Source organism: Opisthocomus hoazin, chromosome 6 (assembly GCF_030867145.1).
Source record: "Opisthocomus hoazin isolate bOpiHoa1 chromosome 6, bOpiHoa1.hap1, whole genome shotgun sequence".
Lineage (NCBI taxonomy): Eukaryota > Metazoa > Chordata > Aves > Opisthocomiformes > Opisthocomidae > Opisthocomus > Opisthocomus hoazin.
This window is the reverse complement of record NC_134419.1, coordinates 62046781-62059978: the sequence shown is the minus strand read 5'-3', so window position 1 is coordinate 62059978 and position 13198 is coordinate 62046781. Positions and strand designations below refer to the sequence as shown.

Here is a 13198-nt window from a genome sequence, read left to right as displayed (position 1 = left end):
GCCACTGTCACATACCCTGTGTGGAAGCAGTGGGGGAAACCCCTCGCCTGGTGCGTCCCTCCAGCACATCCCAGGCGCGATGGCACAGTGTGCTCTCTGCGAAGAGCCAGCAGGCTGGCCCGCGAGGGCAGAAAAGCGGCACGAGGCTTGAGTCCCTTGGCTCCGGGGAGCTCCCCCGTCCCCTGAATCTCAGTCACCATTCGGCTTCAATGCCGGGCTGTAGACGACCTCACCCTGGCCAGGGCCCCTTGCAGGGCGGGGCCCGCGCTGCTGTCGGAGGGCTGGGCAGCGAGCACGACGCTACCTGGGGCAGAAATGCGGCTCCCAAAAGTGACAGGTCAAATCTGGAAGAGGTTGAACTGCAGGGCTGAGTTAAGTGCTGTTGGCAGGTCGACCCCGTCGTGAACCAGAGCCTCTGCCCCTCCTGACCTCGTCCTGCAAGGTGAATCTTTCTGGCTACCGGAGGCGAAATCAGGAGGTGGTGGCTGCAAGTGGCAATGACTGACTTTAATTAGCAGGAGCTGCTGGCGTGGCCCTGGCCCCCGGGCAGCGCGGGATCCCACCGCGGGCAGGGCTGCGCCTCAGCACCCAGCACCGGGTGCGGGAGGGCCGGGGCTCCTCCAGCAGCGCACTGAAAAATTACCCCGAGCGCTAACAAGCCCCGTAGCCACCCGTCGAAAAATGTAACATGAATCTAGCTTAAAAAAAAAAAAAAATTGAAACTGATTTTGTTTGCAGATAAACACGAGCATTTCCAAATGAAGTGTAATAATTGTTACTTGTAATCAAAGTTTGTTCATATTAGGCTGTTAATTTCTTGACCCCCTTCCAAGATGTTTTTAATTATCCCTTTCACTCTTTACCATTTGATTCTTCTCGAGCAGAATACACAGCTGGGGAGATAATAAAGCCTTCCTGTGGCAATTATCGGTGCTCAGGCCACCGTATCTCGTTATTTTGATAGACAGTGAACTTGGCGCGGATGCCGGCCGGGTTCACGCAGATGTCACGGTCCGTGTTGTAGGTCACAAGCAGGTCAGCGCCCGGCAAGGGGAGAGCGCCGGGTCAGGGCACGGCCCCGCTCCCGGCCGGGCCCCGCACGCCGAGGGGCTGCGGGGCGAGGAGGTGCCCGGGGGAGGGGGTCCCTCTTGGGCAAGGGGCTGCGGAGGCGGGCAGCCCCGCTCCCGCAAGGCATCGTAAGGGGAGGGAGGGTGCCGTGCGATGCGTTGATTGCCAGAAAAATAGTATTTAAAAGTGACGTCTCCCCCCGCACACAAACACACACACAACTTCCAGCGTTTATTGAGCCTGTCTGGGGGCAAGGAGCAAAAGTAACAGGGAGGGAAAACGAGACAAAAACGGGGAAAAAAATAAAACAACCCAAAACCCCCCACAACCCCCCCGCGCACGACAGTTTACTGGTGGCTGCCGTGCCCAGCGGAGCGCTCCGCGGCCCCGTCCGCCCCCGCGGGCCGCGCCGGTACCCCGCGGGCGCCCAGCGAGCGCAGCCTCCCCCCTCCCGGCCGAGCCCCCGCTCCGCCCCGGAGCCACCCCAGTGCCCGCCCGCCGCCGCCGGGAGCGAGCCCCTCCGCGCCCCGGCTGCGGGCGGCGTGCCCGGCCCCTGCCCGGCCGCGGCAGCCCCGACGGCTCCGCGATGCGAGGGCGGGCAGCGGCTCCCGGGGCGAGGGGCCGGGCACGGCGGGTCAGGTGTTTCCTTTCGGCGCTCACCTCCCTTTCCCTCGGTGACCCGCGCTTGAACCTGCATCGGGAGGCTGAGACGGACCGCTGCCCCCGCCCGCGGCTCCTTCCTCCGCGGCCGGCCAGAAACACAAGCCGGGCCTTTCGAAGTGAGCCGGGGGACAGCGGAGGCTCCTCCACCGACGCGGCGGCACGGGTGCGGCTCGGCCCGGCGAGCCACCGGGCTCCCCCTGCCCCGGACACCGCCCGCCCCGTCCGGCCGCCGGCTCGCCGTTCCCGGCCGGCGGCAGCGGCGGGCGGACGAGCGGAGGAGCCCCGAGGGTAGGCGTCTCCGGGCAGCCGGTTGCTGGAGCGGGGCATTTCTCCGCCTCGGCGCAACCTCCTGGTCTCTGACGAGCCCCGGCGATAAATCCGAGGGGGCGGGCGGCCCTCGGCTGTCGGCGGCGTCCCGCAGCCCGCCCGCGGTGGAGCGGGGAGCCGGCCCCGAGCGAGCCGCTGCCCGCCAGCACCTTCCCTTCCCCGGCGGCTGTCTGCGGCGGGCGGGATGCGCCGCGCAAAGCAAACAGTTAAAGATTTCGGGGGGAGGAGCCAGGCCCCAATCCGCAATTAAAGATGAACTTTGGGTGAACTAATTTATCGGACCAAGGTAGGGTATAAAAGGCGGCCCGCGGCGAGCCCGGCCCACGCACTCGGAGCTCCCGGGGGGCCGGGCTGGACTCGCTCCCCAGCCATGGGCTTCTCCGCCCTGGTCGCCAGCGCCCTGTGCACCTTCCTGCTGCCCCTGCTGCTCTTCCTGGCCGCCGTCAAGCTCTGGGACCTGTACTGCGCCAGCGGCCGCGACCCCAGCTGCCCGCTCCCGCTGCCCCCGGGCACCATGGGGCTCCCCTTCTTCGGGGAGACGCTACAGATGGTGCTGCAGGTGAGGCGAGGCGGTGCGGCGGGGAGCGGAGAGGCGCCCGGCTCCTCCTCCGGCTGCGGGGGAAGGGGGGGGGGTGAGCCGCGGCTTCGCCCTGTCCCCGCGCCCGGGTGGGGCAGAGCCGCCCTCCCTGCACCGTCCTCTCCGCCTTTTCAAAACTTCTTGTATTCTCCCGCTTCCCCCATCCAGAGGCGGAAATTCCTGCAGATGAAGCGCAGGAAATACGGCTTCATCTACAAGACTCACCTCTTCGGGCGGCCCACGGTGCGGGTGATGGGCGCCGAGAACGTGCGGCACATCCTGCTGGGCGAGCACCGGCTGGTCTCCGTGCAGTGGCCGGCCTCGGTGCGCACCATCCTGGGCTCGGGCTGCCTCTCCAACCTCCACAGCGCCCAGCACAAGCACCGCAAAAAGGTACGGCCCGGGCGGCGGGCGGGGAGCGGGCGCAGCCGCCCCGGCGCGACGGCTGAGCCTCTGTCCCCTTCTTCGTCCTCCTCCTCCTCGCCCCCCCCCGGGCAGGTGATCATGCGGGCCTTCTCCCGGGACGCCCTGCAGCACTACGTGCCCGTCATCCAGGAGGAGGTGAGCTCCTGCCTGGCGCGGTGGCTGGGCGCTGCCGGGCCCTGCCTGCTGGTGTACCCCGAGGTGAAGCGCCTCATGTTCCGCATCGCCATGAGGATCCTGCTGGGCTTCCAGCCCCGCCAGGCCAGCCCCGACGGCGAGCAGCAGCTGGTGGAGGCCTTCGAGGAGATGATCCGCAACCTCTTCTCCCTCCCCATCGACGTGCCCTTCAGCGGGCTCTACCGGGTAAGGCTCCTGGAGGGCTGGGAGGAGAGGGGTGCCCCTGCAGCCAGGGCAGCAGGGAAGGGACGGGAGGGATGGCAGTGGTTGCCCAAGTCCCACGTCGCTCTCCCTGCTGCCTGGCTAGGGCCTGCGGGCACGCAACATCATCCACGCCAAGATTGAGGAGAACATCCGTGCCAAGATGGCCCGCAAGGAGCCAGAGGGTGGCTACAAGGACGCGCTGCAGCTGCTGATGGAGCACACGCAGGGCAACGGGGAGCAGCTCAACATGCAGGTGAGGTTGCCCAGGGCCAGATCTGTCCCTTTCCCCAGCCCCTCTGGCGGCAGCATGCTTATCTTTTGGGGCCAAAAGGAGAGAGCGGGAGGCTCACTCCCTCTCCCCATGCAGTAACTCAGCTCGTGTAGCGCACGGGGGTGCAGAAGCTGCAGCCGGGCTGTTGGATGGGGAGCACAGGACCATGGCCATGTCCTCAGGGAGCATAAGCACCACCCCCGTCCTGGCCCATGGGTGTCCACGCCAGCCTGGGAGGGATGCGGAGTGACCTGGTGGTGGAGTGGACCTGGTGGAGGTGATGTTATATTCAAGACCTGTTTTGTGTTCCTCTGTCCTGTGTTTAAGGAGCTGAAGGAGTCTGCCACAGAGCTGCTGTTTGGAGGCCATGAAACCACTGCTAGCGCTGCCACGTCGTTGATCGCCTTCCTAGGGCTCCACCACGATGTCCTGCAGAAAGTGAGGAAAGAGCTGCAGGTGAAGGTGTGTGTCTCCCCAGAGCCATTTCACAGGAGTGGGCAGGGGGAAGGCACCTCCAGGAGAGGTGTCCCAGACAGGGCTCTCCTCCACCCAGGTGGTGCCCTTCTTTTAGGGGGTGGCAGGGAAATGCTACTCGCTGAGGGGCAGCTGCTTTGCCTTGCTGGGGCCCTGGCTGCCTGCTCCATAAAAGTCATGGCAGCATCTTCCTTTCTAGGGGTTACTGTGCAGTCCCAACCAAGAGAAGCAGCTGGACATGGAGGTCTTGGAGCAGCTGAAGTACACGAGCTGTGTCATCAAAGAGACCCTCAGGCTGAGCCCTCCTGTTCCTGGAGGATTTCGAATTGCACTCAAGACTCTTGAGCTAAATGTAAGCGGGGCTTGGGCTTGACTCAGTGCAGCCGCAAAGTACGCGTGTGTGCCCGTAGCCTGTCTGCCTTAGAGGGACCTGCAGGAAGCCAGGAGGGGAGATGGGGTGCCCTGTGCTGACACTTAGCCTTATTTAATGCAACAGGGTGCTTCACGTCTCCTTTCTCTTCTTTTGACAGGGTTACCAGATCCCTAAAGGTTGGAATGTTATTTACAGTATCTGCGATACCCACGATGTGGCAGATCTCTTTACCAACAAGGAGGAATTCAACCCGGATCGCTTCATGTCTCCATCTCCAGAGGATTCTTCTAGGTTCAGTTTCATTCCTTTCGGTGGGGGCTTGAGGAGCTGCGTGGGCAAAGAGTTTGCAAAAGTCCTTCTAAAAATATTTACAGTGGAGTTGGCTCGGAGCTGTGACTGGCAGCTGCTGAATGGACCTCCTACAATGAAAACGGGCCCCATAGTGTACCCTGTGGACAATCTGCCTACCAAATTCATAGGTTTCAGTGGCCAAATCTGAGAGCTCAATGCTTGCCTCAGCTGGATTTCTAGATAGCATCTAATTATGTACATAGCAACTTTTTGTAGTAACAAAGGCCTTTAAATATTTAAACTTGTAAATGTACAGTAGTTATTTATGTCTTCTAAATATTTCAGAAGGCTATGATATTTTTTTTCCCCAAGCACTACAATTATGGGTCTCTGATTCATAATTAGATAATGTTATTTCTATAGAAATAAGTTTTCCCCTATTTAAAAGTCTTACTGAACGCTGGCCAGCTAAGCATTTGAAGACATTTCACGATGGTGTATGTATTAAGAATTATTCTTAAAGGCATTTGAAACAGTGGTAACTAGCTACTCATCCAAATTACCTAAAATGGTTATTGTTTGAGAATGTTTTCAGTATTATTTTTGTCTAGATATTATGTTTAATGTGTGAATTTTAAGTTTGATAATAAAGTTTATTTTTGATGATCCTCTGCGTGTATGCTAGAGAGTACCTTAATCAATGGGTGTAAAGGGTTTGGATGTGAAGTTGGATCTGCTTGTGTGAATGAGCTATTTGCTATTTCTGTGCTCATAACTCTCCCCTGCCTCCCACCCCAAATGTGATTCTCACTTGTGAATAGTAAATTTTTTAAAATTTTACCATGTAAGTGGCAAGAGCAGTGCGAAAACAAACACACTTGCCGAAAACAGTATGGAGTGATACCAAGTCCTACAGGTCTCCTTATCAAGCACATAATCTTGAGCCATAGTAAGTAAGAAAGTAAAGGGAAGCAGAATAATAATGTGTAAGATGACTCTTTCGCTGTAGCTAGAAGAAATAGGCTGAGGAAAAAAATTCCATAAAGGTCCTCTCCTTCCATATTACTGCTGACTTGTATAAACAGACCACTGGATCTTCTGTGTTGAGTCTGCTGGCTATGGAGCTTTACTTATGAAGGTGTCTCTTGTCAGCTGGCAGAGCAAATAAAATCTGCTGTGATTTCTTCTTGAAATGCAGCAACGCTGACTGGGTCAGAGACAGAGCATGCATTTGGTTTAAGAACTTCTTTCCTGGAATTCAGCAAAGGGAAAACTAAAAGGCAGGCACTAATGTGAATTGATTAACAGGGAATCAACTGTTGAGATGCAATTCCCTGGGGGTGTGTAAGCAGGGCAGATAAAATGCCCTAGGCATGACCCCTGTTTTGGCTTGACCATAAGGTTTTTTATGCTCTTCCCCCCTGCCCCCCCCTTACTACACCTATTAGTCTTCCCTTAAAAGTCAAACAACATAGGCTGGCTCTATTAACATCTACAAAGTAAACCAATGTAATTCAGTGTCATGAACACTTACAGCGCCATATAGACTAGTTTAATTTTTTGTTTGCTCCTGGAAAACAATCTCTTTTTCATTATGTTCTCCCAAGGTCAAAAATAAGGATGGAGTTAAGTTGCTCAAAATTGCTGCAGGTGTTTAATAGAATCTGTGAAGTTCTGGATTTTTTTTTAAGTGTTTCTACAATACATTTGATGTGTTTTCAGCTAGCATTTTATATATGTAAGCTTCTAATGTAAGACTTTAGATGATTCAACCTGCATATGAGCATAACTATCAAGACTTGTTCGTATTCCATTTCGTGTAGTCTTAAAATACAAAAGATATTTTTTCTAGATTGTGCCTGAGTCTTCTTGGCAATGCTTAAAATCTTAAATAATTTTTACTACTGCAAACCTCTTGTACCATTATGGTTTTCAGGGATTTGATGCATAATCTCAGTTTAAGACTCCTTTATTACCAATATAGTGGCAGAAAATTGCAACCCTGCTCCTGACTTGGAGGTGATCTGAAGCCTGGAGAACAGCAAGACTCTTGTCTTGGTATCCCTTGTTAACATTTTCTTCCTTAATATTACAGCATTCTGCAAATCCAAATAGATGCTGATAGTCTTCAAATGCTTTGTTTATTTTTAATTCAAGTCTTTTATATGTGGGAACTTTCTGCATGGTCTTCATATTATTTTAGTTTATATTTTGTTTTTATAAAGAATGGGAATCCAAGTGCTGTCTGAAAAGTACGAACATTTTCACAGTGTAAGTCTAAGGTCATACATGCATTTCTCTGTTTCCTTTTTTATTTTTGAGTCAAGTTTGCAAGACTTCTATGTTTGGAGAAAAAAATCATATTGTTAATTTGATTTTGTCTGGACATCTGGGGGCACATCCTCAGCTGTTGTAAATCATGACAACATAACCTATGTTAGGCACTGTCCCTGTATAATTTATCTCTGTAGTTAAATGGTCTGTCATTGCTGTGTCATTTAGGCATCTTGGAGTTAGCCTTAAACAAGCTATCCCAAGAAGTGGTAGCAGCGTGCCTGCAGTAACATGGAGCTCAGTGTGGGTTAATTGCTAAAATATTTGCCCAACTTCTTGAGCAGGTTTTACAACCCCTGCTAATCTCCTCCACGCAGCTGTATCTTGAGAGCTCATATGCTGGCTGCAGACCAGTTTCAGGTGAGCTCTGGTATGATTAGGTAGCATTGCCTGCTCAGCAGCGCCTGGTGTGGGCACTGGCTGAGACTGTGTCTGCTATTTAGGGGCTGCCCAGCCTCTACACCCCCAGGCCCTACTCCTCTTACTATGTTGGATCTAGGAACTGATCTTGCTGAAAAGTTATCTACTGGAACACCTGTTGTTTTCAGGCAGACCAGGTCCTCACTCCAGCTCACTGCATGAGCAGTGGTTTGTGCTTCAGTGCTGTGGTGGAGACAGAAGGCAGGGAGAGGACGCAGCTGCTTCGTTCTGCACCACTGCTAGCAGGTAGCTCCTAGAGCCATGCTCTAGCTTTGGCTTTGCAAGTGTCACCATGGGGAAGTGACTGGTGCTCCAAAGCTCACGCACTCAGGCATGTTAATAGGCCAGATTTGGTGGAGAGCGCTCACTCCCTTCTTGTAACTGGGCATTTCTGGGGTATTTTGTATTCTTCCTCTTAGTTAACCTGTCATTTCAAAGAAAAATCTTTGACTAGGTCTCTATCTCAAAAAAAATGCATATGATTCAGTAAGTGCTATGCTTTGGTTCCGGGGTAAATAGCCGTGCTTCATTTGTAGCATGCTGTTTCTTCTCTGAGGGTAAGGTAGGTAACTGGGACCTACACTTCTCCTAAACCCACGTGAATGATAGCTCCTGCTAGGCAGTAGCATCTGCGGTGCTTAGGATTTCTGAAGTCTCTATGTGATGCTTAATGTGGGATTCTTTGTAACAACATGCAGTTGTATCCATTCTTGACTGAAAATGAGCTTAAAGAGTGGCATTGGTGTAAACTGACATTGAGGAGTGCTACCTGATCAGTCATTTCCTGACTGAAAGGCAATAGTAGTCCAGATAAGGTCAGAACAGGTAATAGTGACTCTTTAAAATGGTTACATGAGTAAGAAAAATGTGCAAATGAATGCTGAAGACTCATTGGAAACAAAAAATATTGTTTGATTAAAAATCACTTAATCAGAATTATTTATTTTGTCTTAGTGAAATGAGGACATGTTACTTTTGTGTTACTTTCAGCAGTTGAGCTGAAAAAGGATTTCTTTCCTTTTGGTACATTAAAGCACCTGTGGAAGACACAGTATGATTTGAAGCCTTGTATGCTTAAGGTTTTGCACTTTTACTTTTCTGACGTTTTATTTTATTCCTTTACTATAGCAGTCTCTTCCCAGACCTTGCAGGATGAGAGGCTGACAAAAAGATGCTCTTCTTTCTATCCCATTTCAAGCTGGCATATGTTTTCTTGTTTTATTCTGGACATTCATTTAGAATAACCTTTGGAGAGGTAGCAAGAAAAATATTTAACAATACGTAAAATATTCCATCCTTGACTTTCAAGTCGTAGTTTCCTAAGTGCTCTAGGAAGTTTTTAAAACAGTTTTTTCAAGTCTGTGTCTAGTCATCATTGAAAAGAGAATGCTGCTGGTTTTTGTTACTTCTACATATCGGGAGAGGTGTTCAAGGTGGATGCTGATAAAAGAATATGCCCCCGTAATTTAAAACTAATGTGCATAATATTAGACCCCTAGATCTTTTTTTTTTTTTTAGTATTAGAATTTATTTTCATTAGATAGAAATATTCAAGTATTCCTTTCTATCTGAAAGGGAGCTGCACTGCTCAGGCTCCCTGAAAATCCAAGTACTTTTGACTTAGTCCCAAACACAGATTAAGTAGCCCAAGTGCACACAACCCATTTCAGAATTTCTTTACCTTAAAATTGTTATACACCATCTCCCCTAAAACAGTCGAATAGGATCCTGGACAAGACTACAGGACCCTGTAGAAGACTGTCTCTGCTGAACATTCCTGTAAACTAGACTTTGATCTATTGGCTTCTGGCAATGTTTTTGAAATTATAAAAGATTGTCACAAATCTTGTGTTTGGGACATACTGCTCGGTAGGGTATGTTCCAGCCCCGAATTTGTTACTTTATCTATGGCTTAAAGGTACTGTGTTACATGTAGTCATCTTCTCTATTATAACAAAAAAGAGTGGGTAGGTTCGGATGGCATTTGTTAATCTAGATAGTTTTGTTTGCCAGGTGGTTTGTATTGTAAATTCTCTGTCAAGTTATACATCCAGCATGCAATGCAAAACATATACAGATTAGCAGCAAAGATTCAAAAAGTTTATTAGTTGCAACCATTAGAGAGATAGATTAGGAGAAAGGAAACACAACTGGCAGCAAGTTTAGAAAAGACTCATTACTAGACTGGCTTGCTTCACTTGTTTAATAATGTCTTATGAAAAATGTTATATGAGAAGTTCAATGAATAATGCAGCCTTCATTACGTTATATAAATGAATGTAACTTCGTGGGTGGGTTAGAAATAAAATATTTAACAAATCTGTTTACATCCAAAGAGTAAGAGCAGCAGAGACAGCCTTTAGAGAATCTCAGACTAAAATATTTAAAGGGTGATGGACAAGAGAACTTTGGTAGTAGGGCACAATAGTGCTGTTTTCATAGGTGTTTGCAGCTCGCCTTTCATTGCAACATAGGCAGGGCAACAGTGTTCTCAGTTAATTAAAGTGTTATTTGTTCCTTTATCGGCAGTCCCAAAACCACTGTTTCACTTGTGGATGCTATTAGTGCCCCAGAGACACATGCAGAACTTGGGTGATTTGCAAGGCTAGAAGGATTATTTTAGCAAAATGACTTACGATGTACTGGTTTGCCAGGTCATTTTGTTCACAAACACACAATCATTCACACACTGGTTCATTCCAGTACATTTTTTTCCCAGTTTATGACCATTTAGGAAAGCCAAAGTCTCCATGGGTTAAGTTTACCCTGCTGTACAGGATAACTGCCACAACACGAGAAAATTAGAAACCAAGGACTAAATCAGCTATTGACAACATGCTTTCCTACCACACCCACAAATGCCAACCTTTTTTCTGCCTCTCCCAACACAAATGCTTGGATTTGGGCCTCACAGCTCACCCAGAAGGTCAAAGATTGTTGGAGGCTGTTTTCGAGCAAAGTGGGGAATAAATTCCTGAGCTGAGGGCCCCTCACAGGATCTCTCCAGAGATAAAAGTAACCAAAAGGCAGTCCCATTTGCAGTCTTCTGGGTAGGAGGCAGGTCAGTAACTTTCTAGGGTGGCTGGGAGCTGAAAAGACCAGTGTTAGTACGCAGATCTGGGTCCTAAGCAGCGGTCTAGGCACAGCTGAGAGAGCTTAAGAAGGAGGTGCACCCAAGTGCACACCTACCAAGACTGTGTTATGTCATCTTTGTTAATGCTGCTTTAAATGAACTAGCTTCCTCTAAGAATCACTATTTTGAGGGAAGAGCACCAATTTTGGTGTTTGGTTTTTTTTTTCTGCTTTAGATGTATAGGGTCAACATTAATTTAGTATATCTGTGTCTCAGAAATATACTGCTTTTCTGTGTAAAATGTCGGCAGAACAAACATCTTTTCAGGATTAGATCTGAATTTGCAGTGGAATGATGGCAGGTCTTGGTTTTCTTGGCTTGCTGAGTTAACTGACTGAAAGAAGCAAGGGGCTGTGGTATGCTTTGCCCAATAGACTTTATTTTATACCTAGGCCTCTCTGAATTAACAACCTGTCTGTATCCTGTGGGAAAGGAAGGACAGGACTGGATAGTACCCTCCTAGCTATAGTAGTGCCAACCTGTGTGAATAGGGTTGGGTTTTTTTACTCCTACTTACTAGTCAACATACTACACCTAGTCACAAAACACCCTTCTTCTCTTGGAAGCTTCCTTTGGAAGCCTGGGGACCACAGAGTAACCGGAAACCCCTCTCTGACCGGGCAATAGCCTCCTCTTTTGTGAATTGTCCTTAACTTTGACAAGAAGGAGATAGGATGGGAACAAAGGGGAATGCACCGGCGAGGCAAACAGTCCCACTGCTCCAGCACCGCACCACAGCCCTGGCTGCATAACACGCAGGTGATTTTCACCCTGGTGTCATCCTTCTTGTCCCATTTTTTCTTGCTTTTTGGTGTCGTTATATTAAATATACATTATTGATGTTAATGATGCTGCCTACAGCACTGCAGCAAGCTAGCGCATGCATTATAAATCTAGCAGTTAAAGAAAAAAAGTTCATTAATCAACAGATTGCTTGAAGTAATGGCACATTGTGACCTTTTTTCTCATTGTATGCAATGAAATGGCTCAGATTTGTGACATACCTTTGCTCTAACTGGGACTGAGAGCACGCCAGTCACTGAAATGCACTAACTCTAAGTCAGCATTTCTAGAAAATATTGAAGATTTCAACCACAGGGACATACACACAAAAGTACATTTTACAGAGACAAGTCACATGTGTGCAAAGTGGAACCATCCACTTTCTATGGAATCATCTTGTTCTCCTGGTTTTCACACTGTTAGTACTTTTTTTTTTTTTAATCAACAGTTTACAGATGTAGTTATTATCAAAGTATTTAGAAGGAGAGAGAAGAGGCAGGCCGAGTATGTTGATGAGGAAAGCCGAGAATCCTCAAGCAGTCAAAGGTACTACTTGTTTATTTTGGTGGCTCCTTGGTGATTGCTCTTTTCACCTTTTATTAACCTGCAAATGGATTAGAGCTCATGAACTAAAGAGGAGAGACCAGTGCACAGCCCACTGCCCCAGAGATAAGGTCACAAAGAGGGGACGTGTCCCGAGTACAACCTCGGAGAAGAAATAGAAGTCTGAAGGCATTTACACTAGGCTGCCATTGCGCTTTACTAGCCCTAGTGTGATTTACCGTATCAGTTCAACTGCTGACACCTTTATGTCCCTCCCTCCTATCCCAGCAGGCCACAGAGACACAGTCCATGATAGATGCTGGTGAACTTTTCCTCTGATCACCTTCTGAAGAACTTTCCCATAATCTATTGTTTTCTATCACAGTAGAAAACAAAACAAGGCGTTTTTTTTGACTTTCAGTTACCAGCTATTTTGCCCTAACTTTAAAGCAATGTACTGAATTTATTACATCAGTGTGAAAGAAGTTTTAAACTCTTGTCTCTTTATCCTACTCCCTGAACTTAACATGGTCCAGAGTAAATCAACGTAATTGCTGTTAGACCTACATTGTTGCAGGAATGTTTTATATTCCATGTTGTCAGTTACTTAGAACAGTTAATTGAAATTGCAAACACAAAAAGAGGAAAGCTACAGTTAAGAAATTAACTTTTTTTTGGTGCCTGTGGCTACTGTATGAATTATATAAAGAGCTAACATTAATGTAAGACCAAAAGTGTCTGGAATATCTAAAAGAAAAAATACAGTTGTGGATTCACGGCAAGTATTTCCTTTAGCTGACCACTCAAAAATATAAGAACTCATTCTGGACTGAGAGAAGCAGCTGACCTAGCATTCTTCTCCGTAACTCCAACATACTTCACAAAATATTGCATTTGCTTCTAAATAAATAAATGCTACGGGCTGCACCTGGTTGTCTCATCAAAATTCAGCACCAGTGTGAAAGCACGAAGGCGAAAAGAAAGCCCCAGCAATGTAAAGAAGGGGCATATTGAAGAGAATGAGCTTGGAAGAGAAAAGGGGGAAACTGCGCTGCCCACTCCCTCCTGCAAGCGCCCTTCCTCCGAGTACGCGCTCAGCTGACTGCCCTGCTACTGCAGCCTTCAGAAAGCGTGAGC

At 48.8% G+C, this 13198-nt stretch overlaps 1 protein-coding gene across 1 annotated transcript; it reads left to right on the top strand.

Annotated features, from left to right (window-relative positions):
• Window positions 1-2428: 2428 nt before the first annotated feature.
• Window positions 2429-5056, top strand: CYP26A1 (cytochrome P450 family 26 subfamily A member 1). The gene is made up of 7 exons (XM_075424192.1): window positions 2429-2617; window positions 2804-3028; window positions 3134-3421; window positions 3543-3692; window positions 4038-4172; window positions 4384-4536; window positions 4715-5056. The coding sequence occupies exons 1-7, from the start codon at window positions 2429-2431 to the stop codon at window positions 5054-5056; spliced, it is 1482 nt and encodes a 493-aa protein (XP_075280307.1).
• Window positions 5057-13198: the final 8142 nt, after the last annotated feature.

Coding starts and splice junctions, on each gene's coding strand:
- CYP26A1 (XM_075424192.1), top strand. CDS start 2,429: ATGGGCTTCTCCGCCCTGGTCGCCAGCGCCCTGTGCACCTTCCTGCTG. Junction 3,029..3,133: donor AGCACAAGCACCGCAAAAAG/GTACGGCCCGGG, acceptor CCCCCCGGGCAG/GTGATCATGCGGGCCTTCTC. Junction 4,537..4,714: donor TCAAGACTCTTGAGCTAAAT/GTAAGCGGGGCT, acceptor TTCTTTTGACAG/GGTTACCAGATCCCTAAAGG.